Source organism: Dasypus novemcinctus, chromosome 10 (genome assembly GCF_030445035.2).
Source record: "Dasypus novemcinctus isolate mDasNov1 chromosome 10, mDasNov1.1.hap2, whole genome shotgun sequence".
Lineage (NCBI taxonomy): Eukaryota > Metazoa > Chordata > Mammalia > Cingulata > Dasypodidae > Dasypus > Dasypus novemcinctus.
In genome coordinates this window covers 119,912,451-119,930,255 of record NC_080682.1, presented here as the reverse complement: position 1 = coordinate 119,930,255, position 17,805 = coordinate 119,912,451, and the positions used below count along the sequence as shown (strand labels likewise).

The 17,805-nt window shown below is 34.3% G+C and overlaps 1 protein-coding gene across 28 annotated transcripts in view; it reads left to right on the top strand.

The window, feature by feature from the left end:
* PICALM (phosphatidylinositol binding clathrin assembly protein) overlaps positions 1-17,805 on the top strand; it is a 134,172-nt gene that overhangs the window by 52,775 nt on the left and 63,592 nt on the right. For all 28 annotated transcript variants that reach the window (XM_071218303.1, XM_071218302.1, XM_071218306.1 and 25 more), the window contains exons 5-8: positions 6,088-6,181; positions 11,378-11,489; positions 12,947-13,053; positions 15,776-15,817. In XM_071218303.1, the coding sequence (XP_071074404.1) occupies positions 6,088-6,181; positions 11,378-11,489; positions 12,947-13,053; positions 15,776-15,817 (355 nt within the window). The remainder of the gene's footprint in view (positions 1-6,087; positions 6,182-11,377; positions 11,490-12,946; positions 13,054-15,775; positions 15,818-17,805) is intronic.

Genomic DNA, 17,805 nt, shown 5'->3' with positions numbered 1-17,805 from the left:
TCCATAGTTGAAAGAAAGAAAGAGGATCCCTATCTCACACCATATACAAAAATTAACTCAAAATGGATTAAACCATAAAGCTTCTAGAAGAAAATGTTGGAAAGCATGTTCAAGACCTGGTGTTATGTGGTAGATTCTTCTTAAAGGAGAAAACAGGACTGAAATGGACTACTGCTGCTTAATGTGTGCGGAAGTTTAATTAACTTTACTGTAAAAGTGTGAAAATGCATAGAGTTGATGGTAACACATTATAGTATGTAACAACTGTTTTATAACTGGGAATGTGGCTGGAAAGGGTAGTCTAGGGAATTAAATGTCTAATTAATTAAAGAAATCTAGAGAATAACCTCTTAAAGACTGATTTACACAGTAAACCAAGAGGTGGCTGAGAATTGTGGATGATGGTAGTATAGATGTGAGCCTAGAGCATTTGTATGTCACTATTGTAGGATTGTGGGAATATAGAGAAGCATGGGAAAAATACAACTGGAATGACCTGCAGATTGTGGTTAACAGCAATACTGTAATATTCGTGCATTTGTGCCAAAGATGTACTGTGTTGATAATGGAGTATGGAAAAAGTGTGCCAAATGTACGCTATGGACCATGGTTAGTGGTAATAGTCTGATGATATTATCTCGCCATCTGTAACTAATGTTCCATCATGGTATTGTATGTTGATTCATGGGTGTTGTCGGGAAATTCTGTCCATGAGCATGATTGTTTTGTAGGTTCACAACTTCTGTAATAAAATTATATTTAAAAAAATAATAATAGGGTGGGTTGGGGGAAAATACACCAAATATAAGATATGGAGTATATTTAGTAGTAAGATTTTGATGATATTCTTTCATAATTTTTTACAAATGTCTCACAACAATGCAAGGTGTTGGTTAATGTATGAGACCCTGTATGATGTTATGCATGTTTGTTTTGTAAGTTCACAACTTGCACTATACACTTATTGTTTATGTAAGCTCAGGTATGTATGATATAAAAAATAATAGGGATACTTCAGTTATTAGTAATATTTTGAGGATGTGCTTTCATTTAAAAAAAAAACCAACAAATCAATAAGGAGCCATAAATGTGTGGGAACCAAGAAGCAGCATAGAATATATTAAAGTATGGTAAAAACCTCAGTAAATTGTACCAGTTTTGTATGATAGAGAGTTAAGTTTTATTTATTGGTAAAATAATGTATGTTTACAAAAGAAATAAACTTTAAAAATATTAAGGCAACAAAGCCCCTAGAAAGGGTTGACATTTTAGTGTACCTAATCTGTTTTTGTGTGTGTGTTAAGGTACATAGAAAAGTTACACAAATATTGGGTCACATTGTTTGGAAGCTGCTTGCCCTATTTTATATCTTAGACATTTTCAGTGATGTACACATAAATCATTCTCATTCTAATGAATTGCTATAGAATTATGCTGAAGATGTACATTTGATTTACTGACATTTTTTATCTTATAAAGGCAATCAATATCTTAACCATCTTTTTATATATTGCTACAATCTAAGTGAATTTCCCTGTTGAATAAATTCTTAAAGTTAATGGGTCAAAGGATATATGTGTTTGGTTTTGTTTTGTTCTGTTTTTAGCATTTAGCATTTTATGCCCCTCATAAGAGTTGTTCCAAATTATTGACTTGAATACAGTTGTAAATATACTTTTCACTATATTCTTCCATCATGATGAAAAATAAATCTCCTTAGGTAATCATTTTATATTGTTTGATTGAATAAATGAATAAATAGTGATATGAGCCTCTAAAATAAATGCCATTCATGCCTTGTTTAATTGTCCTTTGACGTCCTTTTCCCATTTTTCTATTTAGTTTTTCATTCTTATTCATAGTATTATATAGTGATAAGAGCTTATAGACTTTTTAGACAGCTGAATCAAGGTTTGAATCCTAGAATCACTGTAGCTAGATGAAGGGCTTTAGGAAGATATTTAAACCAGCTTGTTGACTTTTCAAAAAATAATTTTATTTCAAAATAATTTCACTCATAGAAGAGTTACAAGAATAGTACACAGAATTCACATACGCTTTCCAATTTCGTTCTTCTTTTTAAAGATCATTTTGGCTATTTGGAGCCCCTTACCCTTCCATATGAATTGGCTTATCCATTTCTGTAAGGAAGGCTGTTTGTTGGGAATGTTGATTTGGGAATCTGTAAATTGCTTTGGGTAAAACTGACATCTTAACAATATTTATTCTTCCCACCCATAAACACAGAATGTCCTATTTCTTTAGATCTTTCATTTCTTTTAGTAATGTTTAGTAGTTTACTGTGCAGAAGTCTTTTATATCTTTGATTGAATTTATTCCTGGATATTTGAGTTTTTTAGTTGCTATTGTAAATAGAAATTTTTTAAAAAAGTCCTGTTGGGATTTTCCTTACTAGTGTACAGAAACACCACTGATAATCTCTGTGTTGATCTTGTTCTCTGCTACTTTGCTGAATTTATTAGCTCTCTTAGCTTTCTTGTAGATTTTTTGGGGGTTTTCTATGTATATAGGATCATCTGAAAGTAGGAAAAACTTTTACTTCTTTTCCAATTTGAATGCTTTTTATTTCTTTTTCTTGCCTAATTCCTCTGGCTAAAACTTCCAGTACATAGTTGAATAACAGTGGTGACACTGTGCATCTTTGTCTTGTTCCCTATGTTAGAAGGAAAGCTTCCAGTCTTTTTTTCTTGAGTTTGGTATTAGTTGTGGGTTTTTCGTGTATGCCCTTTATCACATTAAGGATGTTTCTGTCTTTATTTAGTATTCTGAGTGTTTTTATCAAGAAGAGGTACTGGATTTTGTTAAATACCTTTTCTGTGTCTCCTGAGGTGATTCTCTTTTGTCCCCCACCCCTCCTTCTATTTATGTGGTGTATTACATTTATCAATCCTCTTATGTTAAACCACCGTTCCATTCATGGGATAAATCACATTTGATAATGGTATTTAAATCTTTAATTGTCCTATTGGATTCAGTTTGCTAGTCTCTTGTTGAGGATTTTTGCATCTATATTCATAAGAGTTATTGGTCTGTCATTTTCTTTTCTTGTGATATCTTTATCTGACTTTGCTATTCTTGTGATGCTGGCCTCACTTGAAGTAGTCCCTCCTCTCTAGCTTTTTGGAAGAATTTGAGCTGGATTGATATTAATTTTTTTTAAAATATGTGGTAAAATTCTTCAGTGGTGCCTTCTGTTCCTGGTCTTTTCTTAGTTTGAGGCTTTTGAACAGTGGTTCAATCTGTTTATGAGTTATAGGTCTGTTGAGATCGTTTCTATTTCTTTGTGAGTCTGTAGGTAGTTTGTATGCTTCTAGGAATTTGTCCATTCCTTCCAGATCGTCTAAATCATTGGCATATAATTTTTCATAGTATACTTTTATTTTATTTTATTTTTTTTAAAGATTTATTTATTTATTTAATTTCCCCCCCTCCCCTGGTTGTCTGTTTTCTGTGTCTATTTGCTGCATCTTGTTTCTTTGTCCGCTTCTGTTGTCGTCAGCGGCATGGGAAGTGTGGGCGGCGCCATTCCTGGGCAGGCTGCTCTTTCTTTTCACGCTGGGCGGCTTTTCCTCACGGGCGCACTCCTTGCGCGTGGGGCTCCCCCACGCGGGGGACACCCTTGCGTGGCACGGCACTCCTTGCGCGCGTCAGCGCTGCACATGGCCAGCTCCACACGGGTCAAGGAGGCCCGGGGTTTGAACCGCGGACCTCCCATATGGTAGACGGACGCCCTAACCACTGGGCCAAAGTCTGTTTCCCTCATAGTATACTTTTAAAATCCTTTTATTTCTGCCTGGTTAGTAGTAATGTCCCTCTTTCTAATTTTAGTTATTTGCATCTTCTTTTTATTTCTTTGTCAGTGTAGCTAAAGGTTTGCTGATTAGACAGATTTTTTTCAAAGTACCAACTTTTGGTTTCATTGATTCTATTCTTATTTTGTATTTCATTTATTTTCACTCTAGTCTTTTGTTATTTTCTCCTTCTGCTCACTTGGAATTTAATTTGTGTCCTTTTTCTAGTTTTCCAAGTGTGAGGTTGTGTCCGATTTGAGATCTATCTTTTTTAATTTAAATATTTAGAGCTGTAAATTTTTCTCTCCACACAGCCTTTGCTGCATCCCATAAGTTTTGCTATGTTGTTTTTTTTGTTTTCATTTACCTCAAGATATTTCCTGATTTTCTTTGTGATTTCTTCTGTTACTCATTGATTGTTTAAAAATGTGTTGGTTATGCTCCATATATTTGTGAAGGGTACTTACAAGGAGTGATTATACTAATGAACTGTGGAATTCTAAGCTAGATAAAAGAAGTAAAAATAAGAATGGATCAATATGAGAGTGTTGGGGTTGATACATTGAAGCTTTTGGTGAAGTTAGTTTTTGCTGTGGGATATTTAATCAAGTCAGTTGGAGGTTAAAAGGTTATTGCCATAGGATAAGATGTCTGAATTTTGTCGTCGTCTTTGTGGTGGGGGTAATGATATTGGGGGGTAGTTAATCAAGATCTGACCATGTAAATAGGGGCTGCAGTCAAGAAACTTTGAGATAAAGATGTTAGATTGGTTGTCTGTATAGATGTGGAAGTTAACCACGATGCTAAGTTGGGATCAAGAGGGAGACTGAGTCAGTGTTCAGCTCTCTGACTGAGAGGAAGTGACGATGATGTCAAAAGCAATTACTGAGCATCGAGAGAGAGATTTAAAGGGGTGCTAATAGTGACTGACAAAATGAGTATGATACGAATGATAATAAAGGGTTACAAAGAGGGGTATTGTCCTCGTCCTAGCCTCCAACAGTACAATGTAATTTAGTACTCGAGAGGAAACAAGCATCCATGGATTAACTCATTTCTTTTATTAAGTAGAGTCAGACTAAAGTTGGTCAGTAGCTGACTACCTAATGCAGTCCAGAGTTTGTTAATTAAACTGTGTGTCCTTCAAAGCACTATTGTTGCTTTTCATAGCAAAATTGTTTTTCTTGTATCTAGGGTTGTGGTTGCATGGAGATAACCCAGGGTAGTGCATCTGTTTATGACTGTGGGTCATTTATAAATTAGGGAAAGCTGCACACCTTTTTTGCCAAAAGGTTGTGAAAGCATTGGTTTGGAGTCTAAAAGGTCTGGGTTTACATAATGACCCTACTGCTGATGAGTTCATTCACCTTAGACAAGCCATATAGCCTCACTAAACCTAAAAGTTCATCATCTGTAAAATGGGACAAGAATGTCTATGAGATTTCTGTGAGGCTTTGAAAAAACATACATCAAACATTTCATTTAGAGACTGATAGATAATAAGCACTTAATTTTATATCTTAGTCCCTAATACCCCTTATCTGGTTTTTTGGATAGCAGTTTAGTAAAATTCTAGTTTATTTGCTACCGCAAATATTTTTAATCTTTAGAAATGTCTATCCAAAAAAAATCAGTTTGGAATAAGAAAATATCTTATTAAAAATTTTTTTAAAAACGTATCTCCTATTTATTTCAGTGGCCAGATAGAATAACTTAGTAGAATTGTCCTTTGTTTGGTAATGATTTCAGTTACTATTTTCTTTAAGTCATTGCTATTTGACTTATGAATAAAGTAGAATATCTTAAGTATTATAAAACAGTGTTCTCAGACTTGAGTTCAATTCCTGGTTTCATCATGTCCTATTTAGTGATTTGAATCAAATGATTTATTTTATTTATAATTTTTTAAAATCTGTAGAACCAATGCCCTTCAGATGCATGAGTGGTTATATCAAATATTTTACTATCTAAGAAATATGCTGTAGACATGGCTGTATAATGTAAGCTTTTCTTACGTCTCATGGTTTATGTTTTCTTTTTTGTATTCTTTTTAGTTTTAAATGAACATCTTGAAATTGGATATATAGTGTTTCCTGTTTTGTTTTTTTCACCTTTATGATTTCTGCTTGAGGCTTCAGGTTCAATAATGATTTAAAAATGTTGGCTTTCATAGCAACTTTGTTGCCTGTTTAAACAAAGAACCAGTTGGATTTCTAAGTATAGATATAGTAAACTCAATTGTTCCTGTTGTCTTTCTTTTTTTTTTTTAAAACAGGGCTGATGGAGTTATGAGAACAATGAACACAGAAAAACTCTTAAAAACTGTACCAATTATTCAAAATCAAATGGATGCACTTCTTGATTTTAATGTAAGTTGCTTGCACAAATGCTTTCTATAACTAAGATATTAAAAAGTTAGATAATTATAACTGATAGAAGCTAGAAGTTTTATTCTCAAATATTTATAAACTCTTGTTTTTCACACTAATATCCTGTTTGACTAAGAATTATCTGTAAATGTCTCAAATTAAATCACTTTACATTCTGTATTTGTTTAGATTTACTCTTAATTTGTTAAGTGGTTCTTCCCTAGTTCTAGAAATTTTTGATATACAAGCTAAAGAAAGTGATGGAGAGGTAGAGACTCATCTGAAAATGAACTTTTTCTAAAAGGTTTATTTTATTTTATTTTATTTCATTTACTCCCCCCGCCACCCCCCACCCTTGCTGCCTGCACTCACTCTGTTCTCTGTGTCCGTTCACTACTTGTTCATCTGTGTCTGCTTGTCTTCTCTTCTCATCTTCTCTTTAGGAGGCACGGGGAACCTATCCTGGGGCCTTCTGATGTGGGAGAGAAGCAGTCAATCTATTAAGCCACCAGAACTCCTTGGTCTGCTACGTCTCTCACTGTCTCTCCTCTGAATCTCCCTTTGTTGCATCATCTTGCTCTTGCTCCTGTATATAGCGTGGGCCGTCAGCTCTCCGCGGCACAAGCCAGTTTGCCTTCACCAGGAGGCCCCAGGAATCGAAACCAGGGCCTCCCACGTGGTAGACAGGAGCCCAATTGCTTGAGCCATATCCACTTCCCTGAAAATGTACTTGAAAAAAAAAATTATGCTGCTAAAACAACACTTTCCTCCCAGAGTTTTAATGAAGGTTTTGTTTATTTATAAACATATAATTCATTCAGTTGCAGATAACATTTATACTTAGATATCTCCTATAATTTCTTGTCCACTCTGTTCCAGCCATTTTGCCTTCATTTTCTTACCTTTTTATTTTGAAATAATTTCAGACTTATAGGAAAGTTGCAAGCCTAATACAAAATAATAGAGAACTCCAGTATACCTCTGCTCTGATACCCAGATTTACCAACTTTTAACATTTTGCCACATTTGTATTTCTTTCTACCTATGTACTACCTATCTAATCTATCATTTTCTAAACATCATGCTCCTTTGCCATTTAATATCTACAAAAATAAAGATATTCACTGTGACCATAATAAGTATAGTTATCTAATTTAAGAAATTTTATATTGATGTAAAGCATACAGTCTGTATTCCAATTTTTCATTTGTTCTAATGCCCTTTGGGGCATTTTCTCCTCCATTATTATATCAAGTCCAGGATCATGTATTGTGTTTGTCATTGTCTCTCTAGTCTGTGTTTTGTTTTTTTTTTAATTGTAGACATATATATCAATGTAAAATTTCCCTTCTCAGCCACCCCCAAGCACACATTTCTGTGATTTTAATCATGTTCATGGTGTTAAGCTACTGTCACCACCATCCATTACTGAAACTTCTCCATCACTTCAAACAGATCCCTGTACCCATTATACGTTAACTCTCCATTCCCCCAACCTTCTGCCCCTATATAGCCTGTACTCTACTTTCTGTCTCTGAATTTTCAGTCTCACTATTTCATGTAAGTGAAATCATACATATTTATCCTTTTGCAACTGGCTTATTTCACTCAACATGGTGTTTTCAAGGTTCATCCATGTAGTAGCATATATCAGAATTTCATTCCTTTTTGTGGCTGAGTAATATTCCACTGTATGGATAATACATCATTGCGTTGATCCATTTGTATTAGTCAGCCAAAGGGGTGCTGATGCAAAGTACCGTAACTCTGTTGGCTATCATAAAGGGTATTTTGGGGTAGAAGCTTACAGTCAGTCACAAGGCGCTGAAGAGTCCAACTCAAGTAAAATCATGTCATACTTTTACTTCTTTCTTTCCAATTTAGATGCCTTTTCTTTATTTTTCTTTTAATTGCGCTCCTTAGAATTTGCAGTACAATGTTGAATAGCTGTGGTGAAATGGGTATCCTTGTCTTGTTTCTGATCTTACGGGAAAGCTTTTAGTCTTACCCCATTGAGTATTTTTAGTGGTGGCATTTTCGTTAATGCCCTTTATCACATTAGTGAGATAATTCACTTTCCTTTGATAATGGCTTTTAGATTTCTAAAATGTATAAGGTGAAGCGGATGTGGCTCAAGCAATTGGGCACCCACCTGCCACATGGGAGGCCCTGGGTTGGGTTCCTGCTGCCTCCTAAAGAAGAAGAGCAAGACAGAGAGATAAGAGGCTGGCATGGTGAGCTGATGCAAGATGATGGTGCGGTGAGGAAACATAAACACAACAAGCAGAGGTGGCTCAAGTGATTCCCTCCTTCCCACATAGGAGGTCCCAGGTTCAGTTCCCTGTGCCTCTTGAAAAGAAGATGAACAGACACAGAGAGCAGACAGCAAGTGCAAAACAGTGGCAGGGTGGGGAGGGGGGAATAAATAAATAAATTAAATTAATCTTTTTTAAAAATGTGTAACAATTTAATGTTTCACTTTTGTCTCCTTTGTAGCACAACAGTAATGTAAAAATAAAAGGAAGTTCAAATAGCACTTGTAATAACCCCTTGTCTAGCTATTGCTCAAAAGGATTGTATTTTCTGGAATTTTTGTTTTAACAGTGATTATTTGAACCAGGTTGCCAGCTTTGATTTCTTTCTAATATGTTAGATATTGGCATTTTCAAATCTTTTCTTTTTTACGGGGCATCTGTCTAAAGACATTTTATTTTAGGACTTATTAGAGCAGGTTAGTGAATAGAACTGTGATAATTTCATCTTGAAGTTGAATTTTCCTTTAGCTTATGCTATTAATTGTAGTTTCAAGCTTCCTAAGAGTAGGGACCAGGCCTGCTTTGTTTTTTGCTATATACCCAGTGGCTAGTAGTATATAGCAATAAACATTCAATAAATGAATCCTGGTGGTGCTTCATAGTCTAGTACAGGGGTTATCAAACTTTGGTCCTGTTTTAGTTTCCTTGACTGCTCAAGCAAATACCATGAAATGGGTCAGGTTAAAAACAAAGGGAATTTATTTGCTCATGGTTTTGTGGTTAGAAGTACAAATCTAGGCGATACTTTCTCCCTCTAGACTGTGGCACCCTGGGGCTGGCTCCTGGTGATCCAGGGTCCTCAGCTTGTCACATGGCAAGGCACCTAATGGTATCCCCTGCTCTCTCCCTTCTATTCTGGATTTCATTGATGTTTGGCTCCTGGCTGCTTCCTCTCCCTTTCTCTCTCTCTGAATTTCATTTAGCTTATAAAGAACTCCAGTGATAGGATTAAGATCCATTGTGACCACTTGGGAGCATTGTGTGGACCACTCCTTAACTGAAATAACCTCCATCAAAAGGTCATACTTACAGGAGTGGATTAAGTTAAGAACATGCTTTTTCTGGGGTACATACAGCTCCAAATCATCACAGGTCCACTGCCTGTTTTTGTATGACCTGTGAGCTAAGAATGGCTTTCACGTTTGTAAATGTTGAGAAAGTAATCAAAGAATATTTTGTGACATGTGAAAATTATATGAAATTCCAGATTTGTATCTATAAATAGTTCTATTGAAACGATCATGCTCAGTTTACATATTATCTGTTATCTGTGACCACTTTTCTGCTATAGTAGCAGAGTTGAGTAGTTGTAACAGAGACCAAGTGGCCTGCAAAGCCTAAAATACTTGGCCCTTTCCAGAAAAAAAAAAAAGTGGACCTCTTGTCTAAAAGACACAGGAGATTGATAGAACCTATAAGGGCATTATTTTGTTTTGTTTTTTTTAATAGACACTTAGAACGTTCAACTGTGAATGGTTTTCACTTCTATATTATGGACGTCTTTATAGAATTACTCTTTTCAGTGTTTGTGTTGTACTTCATTGTATGTAACTGTTTACATGATCTTCCTGTTGATGGATATTTAAAGGTTTTTCCAGTTTATTGATCCTACACATTGCTGTAGTGAATTCTAGTATGTGTGTGTATATGTGCGTGTGCACATGTATATGTTTATAAACACATTTTTAAATATATTTCTGTGGAGTTAATGCCTAGAAAATGAATTTGGTAGTTCAAAGAGTATAAACATTAAAATTTTTCATGAACATTGCCAACTTACACTCTAAAAGGATTGAGCCAGTCACCCGTTTTTCTTCATCGTTATTGTCACTAAGTGATATCTATTACTTTGATACCTATACTTACTTGCTGCTCAAGAAAAAATATTTCACTGTTTTTATTATTACATTTTAATTTGCCTGATTGGTAAAGTTGAACTTTTTTACACATGTTTTAAGCCATACGCATTTTTTATTTTGTGGGTTTTCTGTCATTTGGTTTATTGATTTACTTAGAGTTCTTTTTATAAAATAGAATTCAGTGCTGTTACATAATCTGTAAATATTTTTTTAAATAGTTTCTTTTTTACCTTTCAGCTTAATATTTATGTTTTGATATAACTAATGACATGTTAATTTTCATGTAGATTTTTGTTAGCTTAAAAATAACTTTAATTATTTTATTATTTCCTCTAGATAAAATTAAAGATATTTCCAACATTCTTGGTAGAGAAATGAGTGCCATTTTTTGGTTACCAAATACTCTTAAGTATAATAATAAATTTGATCATTGATGTGCTGGGTAGCACACTAGGTTCTTTATGATCAAATTTTTTAATTCTCACAGTAACCTGGTGAAGTAGAAGTATTATAATCATTACCATTTAAAGATGTTTGTAATATTGGGAATAAGCTATATTTGAAAGATTAAATATCTTCTACATAGCTTAGCTCACTGCTTTGGTAACTGTAGTGGCCATTTAATCTAGTTCTTAGTGATCTAAAATACTATGAACTCTTTCATGCATTATGGTGATCTTCCCATCTAGAAATGGGTTTCGTTTTGCAATTAGAAATATTTAAAGTGGAAATGAATAGATGAAGCCTAGGAATTCTGAGTTAACGGGTAAATGACATCACCTTTGTTTAATGATTTATTTGAAGAATGCTGTAGGATTTCTGTTTGCTTATGGCTTTTGTATAATTTTGAACCATTTTTCCAAGAGTTTTGCATTATTTGGCTATAACTGACTGCAAGAAATAAATGTCTTTTTTCTCTAATATGCATAAATGTTTGAATTTACTGTATTTTAATTTGAAGGAAGTCTTTGTGTTAGTGCCATTTAAAGTATAAGATTAACTTACTTTCAAATTTTTCACAGGTTAATAGCAACGAACTTACAAATGGGGTAATAAATGCTGCCTTCATGCTCCTGTTCAAAGATGCCATTAGACTGTTTGCAGCATACAATGAAGGAATTATTAACCTGTTGGGTAAATACTGTAGCCTAATAACATTTTATTCCTTTTCTTGTATCATACAAATATATAGTATTGACTGAATTGTTTAAAGCTGCCTTGAAAGAGTAATTGAAGTTTAGTCATGCCTTTAGTAGTTTGTTTTGAGAAAAATATGTTATACCTGATTACACCTGCTAAGTAATTAAATATTTACTTTTACTGAATGCTCAACCATTAATTTACTTCCATTAATTTTTAGAAATATAAAAACCATAAAAATTAAGTTGAAATTTTTCTGACCCAGAAAAACTTTATTGCATCATAATTTACTTTATAAAGAACTTTGACTGTAAAATTGTTTCTAACCTTTTTATTTTAAATGCATTAAGCATTTGATTTATCTACACCTTTTACTTTTGAAGCTTATTAGGAATTCATGGTGTTTTATTGTGTATTTGGTGTATATATAGAATGCAGTCAAATTTGCGTAGAAGATACTCATTTCAGTGGGATTTGGATGAAGTAGACAAGTAACTGCAAAGGATACTGAATATTAAGTATCAGATGTAAATTATGTTTACTCTAATATGCTCAGTCATTACCTCACCATTCGGCTCTCCTCTCTTTTACTTATTTAACCTGTTTTTTTAATAAGCTAGTGTAACACAGACTCATTCAGGATTGTTTTAATCCATAGAAATAGGGAAGTTGTACTTAACCCCATAAAGGAAAAATGAAGATTTCTCTTTTCTATAAAGCTTAGGAAGGCATCATCTTTCATCTTACAAATAATATAAATTAAGCTCATTACCACTTTTTATACTAAATTTACATGTGCTTTCAAGAGATATTTGGACATGGTAATGTTGCCATTTTTGTTAAAGTATTACGAGAAAAAGAATTCTTGGAAAATAGATGGTAGTTCTATTTTATATGGAGTAAAAGATTGTAATTTTTTTGTTAACAAAGGCAAAGAAGGTCTCTATGCGAAAGATTTTTTTTTTTAAATTGGATTTAGTTTAATGAGATGTGGATATGATCAAGCATTTCTTTTTTTCATTTACTTCATTAACAGTGAAACCTTAGTCATGTCATTCAAGCAGTCTTTTCTCACTTATTCGTTTTTCTGAATACTGGAGAAACAATTGAGTTTGTTTTTAGGATTAAATAAGATAAATATGAAAAAACAAAGTGGTATGTGATTACATGCAAAACGTATTTCAAGGACCATGAGGGAAGAAGCATCATAGAACAAGCTAGTAATATGAGTAAAGTAAAATAATTTTTATATTTTTAATATAACATCCATAATTATTCTAATTTGCTTTAAATATCTAAGCTAATTAAAACATATTTTTCCCATGAGGTGTGCGTATTCTTTGAGAAACCTGTACAATTTCTTAGGACCTATTACTTAAGCTTTTTATTATCTTTTTCGTTTATGATCTATTTTGATGTTAGTAAAAGTACTTCTGAATCTGTTTTTGCAGAAAAATATTTTGATATGAAAAAGAACCAGTGCAAAGAAGGTCTTGACATTTATAAGAAGTTTCTGACTAGGATGACAAGAATCTCAGAATTTCTCAAAGTTGCAGAGGTAAACTACCTTTAATTTAATATCACCCTAACTTGTTTTGTTTTTTTTTTGATAACTTTTTAAGTGTGAGTTTTGAAAAAAATATATCCAAATGAAAGAAATGTCTTTAATTTAGTGAGGTATATATTCAGTTTTAACAACATTATGTGTTGAATTCTGTGCTGTGAATATGATGTAATACTGAATAAAATATATTCTATGATATTGAATTAAATATTGAATACTGAAATAAAATCTATTTTTAAACCTTTTCTATAAAATTAGGTAGGTAGAATATAGTGGTAGCAGTAATGTTATGTTTGTAATTAACTATGTATTTTAGATTTACTGTGTTACATGTGGTAGAGAATATTCAGTGTCAGTGTAAGTCCCTTTCCTTCGATGGCACTTAGAACTAGTGCCACGTGGTTCAAAATGTTTTTGTTCTCTTACAGAAATGACTTTGGTGTACTTATTGTTTGACTGTCATTGATTGTGAAAACCATGAATGCAGGTTAAAAGATAATGTCTTTTTGCAAATCTGTTTAAAAAATAATTTTCTGAAATTGTGAGAGAAGGCAGTTGTGATAATATGGGCAGACATTATCTTAGTAGCATAGAGTCAGCTCTTAAGTTTTTCTTTGCTACTCTTTTCCCATTCTCCTCCAGAGATGTCTTTGCAGGATAACTCTGAAGCTGTTTAAGCTGTAATTGTTCAATTATATCAAAGCCACTATTTTGGAACTAGCAAGTTGATGATTTTAAGTTCTATTTTGCCAGAGTAATATTTTATTCTATAGTGGTTGGAATAAGATGGAATACCCTATTGAAACCTTTGAAGAAAATAATTTCATTGTTAAACAACTGTTTTCTAAAGTCAAATTTATTTGGATTTAACATCTCGCTTGAGGTGATACTAATGGGTTTTTTCCTTTCTGTAGGATCAGTCACATACTTAAACCATAAGAAGACATTATTTATGCTATGATTCCAATAAATTCTTTAATACAGTTTAACTTTTCCCTTTGGCCTCTTATATTCTTTGCATTTGATAGTGCCAGTTACCAATTTAAGTTTTAAACCCTTATTTACATTTACCTCCAGATCTGCTTGTCTTACTCCGAGATAGAAAAAACTATCTCATATGATTAGAGAAATGACTCTCATGCCCTAAAATAGTCAATCATGGGGCTGTTTTGAGGCTTGTACTTTCATTGTGAAGAGACCTTACTTCTTGGAGTAAAGGCAAGAGTAACCCCTGCACATACATTTGAAGGGGACAGGTGTATTGGGCATCTTAGTGTGAATTAGATTATCAGATTTTTTACAGGCATCATTGTGGGACTGGTTCCTGAGGTTGGGAAAAGGAAGAGAGAATGATTACTGAATGAAGCATAAGCGACAGGAGGGAAAGAGTTTTCTAATTTGGGTGCCAGAATAGGTATGAATGGTTTTTGTCTTTTTTCCTCGAAATTACATAGTGCCTGGCTCTTCATAAACATGAGTTGACACTGCTTTGTGGAGACAATAATATCCTGGATAGATATGCCTTGCCATTTATGTAAGAACTGGCCTACTTGACTGGATATCAGGTTTTATAAAGTGTTATCTTCACCGATGGCCAGGAAAAGCACACATTATGGAGAGAGAAAGTCGTTGTTGGGTTGGTGTTTTAACTGCTTCTTGTTTTTCCTTTTTTTTCTTTTTAATAACACTTTTAAAATTAAAATTAATAGATCACATAGAACATTACATTAAAAAAAAACATGAGGTTCCCATATAACCCATAGCCCACTCCCCACCCCCATCATTTTTGTAAATTGTATTTTTTGAAGACACATAAATCACAAAAAAGGTTACATTATTAAAAACATAAGAGGTTCATGTATACCCCCATCCCCCCACCCCACTCCTCCCACACCAACAACCTCCCCCATCATTGTGGCACACTCATCGCTCTTGGTGAACACATTTTGGAGCACTGCTGCACCACATGGATAAGAGTTTACTCTGCAGTTCATACTCTCCCCCGGTACATTCAGTGGGTTATGGCAGGATATATAATGTCCAGCATCTGACCCTGCAGTATCATTTAGGACAACTCCAAAGTCCCAAAAATGCCCCCTCATCACATCTCTTCTTCCCACTCTCTGCCCTCAGCAACTACTGTGAATACTTTCTCCCCATTAATGATATAATTTCTTCTATTAGTAGTCACAAAAGATTTATAATAGAATATCAGTAAGTCCACTCTAATCCATATTTTATTCCTCCATTCTGTGGGCCCTGGGATGGTGATGTCCACTCCACCCCTATATTGAGAAGGGGGTTTTACTTCTTATGCTGCAGAGAACTTGTTCCTGGTCACCTTTTCCCATTCTTGCCATAGTGTTTTTTATCGTAGGGCATAAAGAGATGGATTTTTCAGATTGTGATAAGGTAGCTTGTATAGAGGAGCTCAGAAGATATGTCTTAATAGTCAGCTTGAGTCAACTTAGTAGACAAACTTGTCTTGTTGAATTTCTTGTTGAATTTCCAATTTCAGTTCCCCTGTGATAAAGCTTTTAGAGCCATCAGATAGCATCTAAGCCATTGGAATTACTGAATAACATCTTTAAGATTAAATTTTCTTCCATCTAAAATATACATAGTACCAGCCATACATGTCATTTTCCTAAATTTTATTTATAAAGCATCTTTATTATAATTTTTCTGTTAAACACAATGCTTCTTCTTCTTACAGCAAGTTGGAATTGACAGAGGTGATATTCCAGATCTTTCACAGGCAAGTATATTGTTTTATCAATTCACTGTCTAAGGGTACAAAGAGGAGTAATATATAGCCTCTACTGTCAAGATGAGTATAATTTTTTGGACACATTTTGATAAATTTTTGAAGATTGTTCTGACATTACAATCACAAAATGATCTAAACATCTCTTATATTAGTGAAGACAGCCACTACCATATCATTTAATTTTATTGGTGTTTTAAACCAAGAATGTGAGGCTTGTGATGCTTTATATATGTTTGTATTCCCTTTGACTCTCTTTCCCATCATCATCCCCTCCCCCAAAAAATGAAATCTTGAAGAACTGAACTTAGAGAATGGTATTTAAAAACAATTTTTTTCACTACACTATTGGTAGAGAATTATTTTATGCAGAATTTATTTTTATCTCCCCTTTGTTCTGCTTTGGCTGTTTGACTTAGATAGGATTATTAAATAGGGATAAACCTCTAAAATATTGGGTTAAGAACCAGGCTTAAGGGCGAGACACCCTAAGTTGGAGTCCTGGCTCTGCCACTAGGTGGCCAGTGACTTTGGCAGGTTACTCTATATGCTGCAATGTCTTGTCTAAATGGAGATGTTATACTATGTATCTTAAGGTAGTTTTGAGGAATTAAGTGAGTTAATGTGTAAATAAGTTGACATCACTTGACAAATGCTAGCTATTATATCATCTTTATCATCATCATCTTCAAAAAATTTTAGGAAAGAAGTAAATATCTACAGTATTTTCTGGCTTATTCGTGTTTTGCTTACTGAATATTAATAATAAAAGTATGTGGTGTAAAGTATCCATATAACTCTTGTATTAATCCTCTCCTTAATATTTAGCATCTCTTTTACCTCGTTTTGAATCATTCTTGGGCATCTTTTAAATACTTTTTCTTGTTAATGGTTCTTATTGTTTTACTCTATACTCATTGTTCTGGTTGACCTCTGCTCTAAAGACTTGAGTGTACAGTAGATTTATTCATGGTTATAAATAAATAAAGCATTCCTGTGTACATCCACATGAGATAAATTGGCCTCATTAATATTGAGCACATTATTCAGGGGTAAATATGAGAAGTCATTGCTTGAATAATGTATAATATTAACTGGTTTTTTCTTTTACCTACCCCATTTAACATGTCAGCTTCCCCTGTATTTTGTTTTAAAAGGTATCTGCTTCAGGCTAGTCCTAGGAGTTACAGACTGTCTTCATATGTCTGTCCTTTAATATTCATAGTGTTGTGATTGGATGGCTTTGGCCTCCCTTATCTTCTTTGTCTCTTCCTCCCCTACTGATAATCCCTGAGCAAGGGAAATTGTCAGGCATTCTTTGAGGATTCAGAAAATGTTTAAAAGTGAGCTGAAACAAAGCTGTTTACACTTTAAGAAAAATGGTAGTAATGCAGAAGAATGGAAATTTCAGATTATTATTGTCATAAATTTCTCCTTTATCTTTTTGTCTTTTTTTTTTTTTTTTTGCTGAACCATAGGATTTGAATGTTTTTATTTAAAAATAACTTTCAAAAAAGATAGGGCAGAGATGGGCATTGGGATGGCAGTGGATTGGGAAGCTCCTGGGGTCGGCTCCTGCTACAGGGTGGTTGGTGGACACCCAGAGCCATCTGGAGCTAGCTGAAGCACCTGTTTGGGGGGTCTGGGGGACCGCAGGAGTGTCCCATGTTATCCTTGCAGGAGTGTGGGGAGAGACCATCTGCAGAGAAGGTTCATGCGTGGAACGCTCTGCGCCATGGAGGCCGGTGCCCATCCTCTACTGGAGGTACAGGCTTTCTTGGGAGTTGTTCACAACTGGAATTGAAAGCTCCACTTCCTGGGACGGGGGAGGAGGAGACAGTTGGGCGCCAACTTCAACTGCTGATGGGTGGATTCAGCAAGCTAAAGTGTAGTCCTAGGAACAGCAAAGGTTTGATTCTGTCCAGGTCGGAGGGGGGCCAGTGGCAGCAATCTTAACTCAGCACCTGGCATAGGGGAAG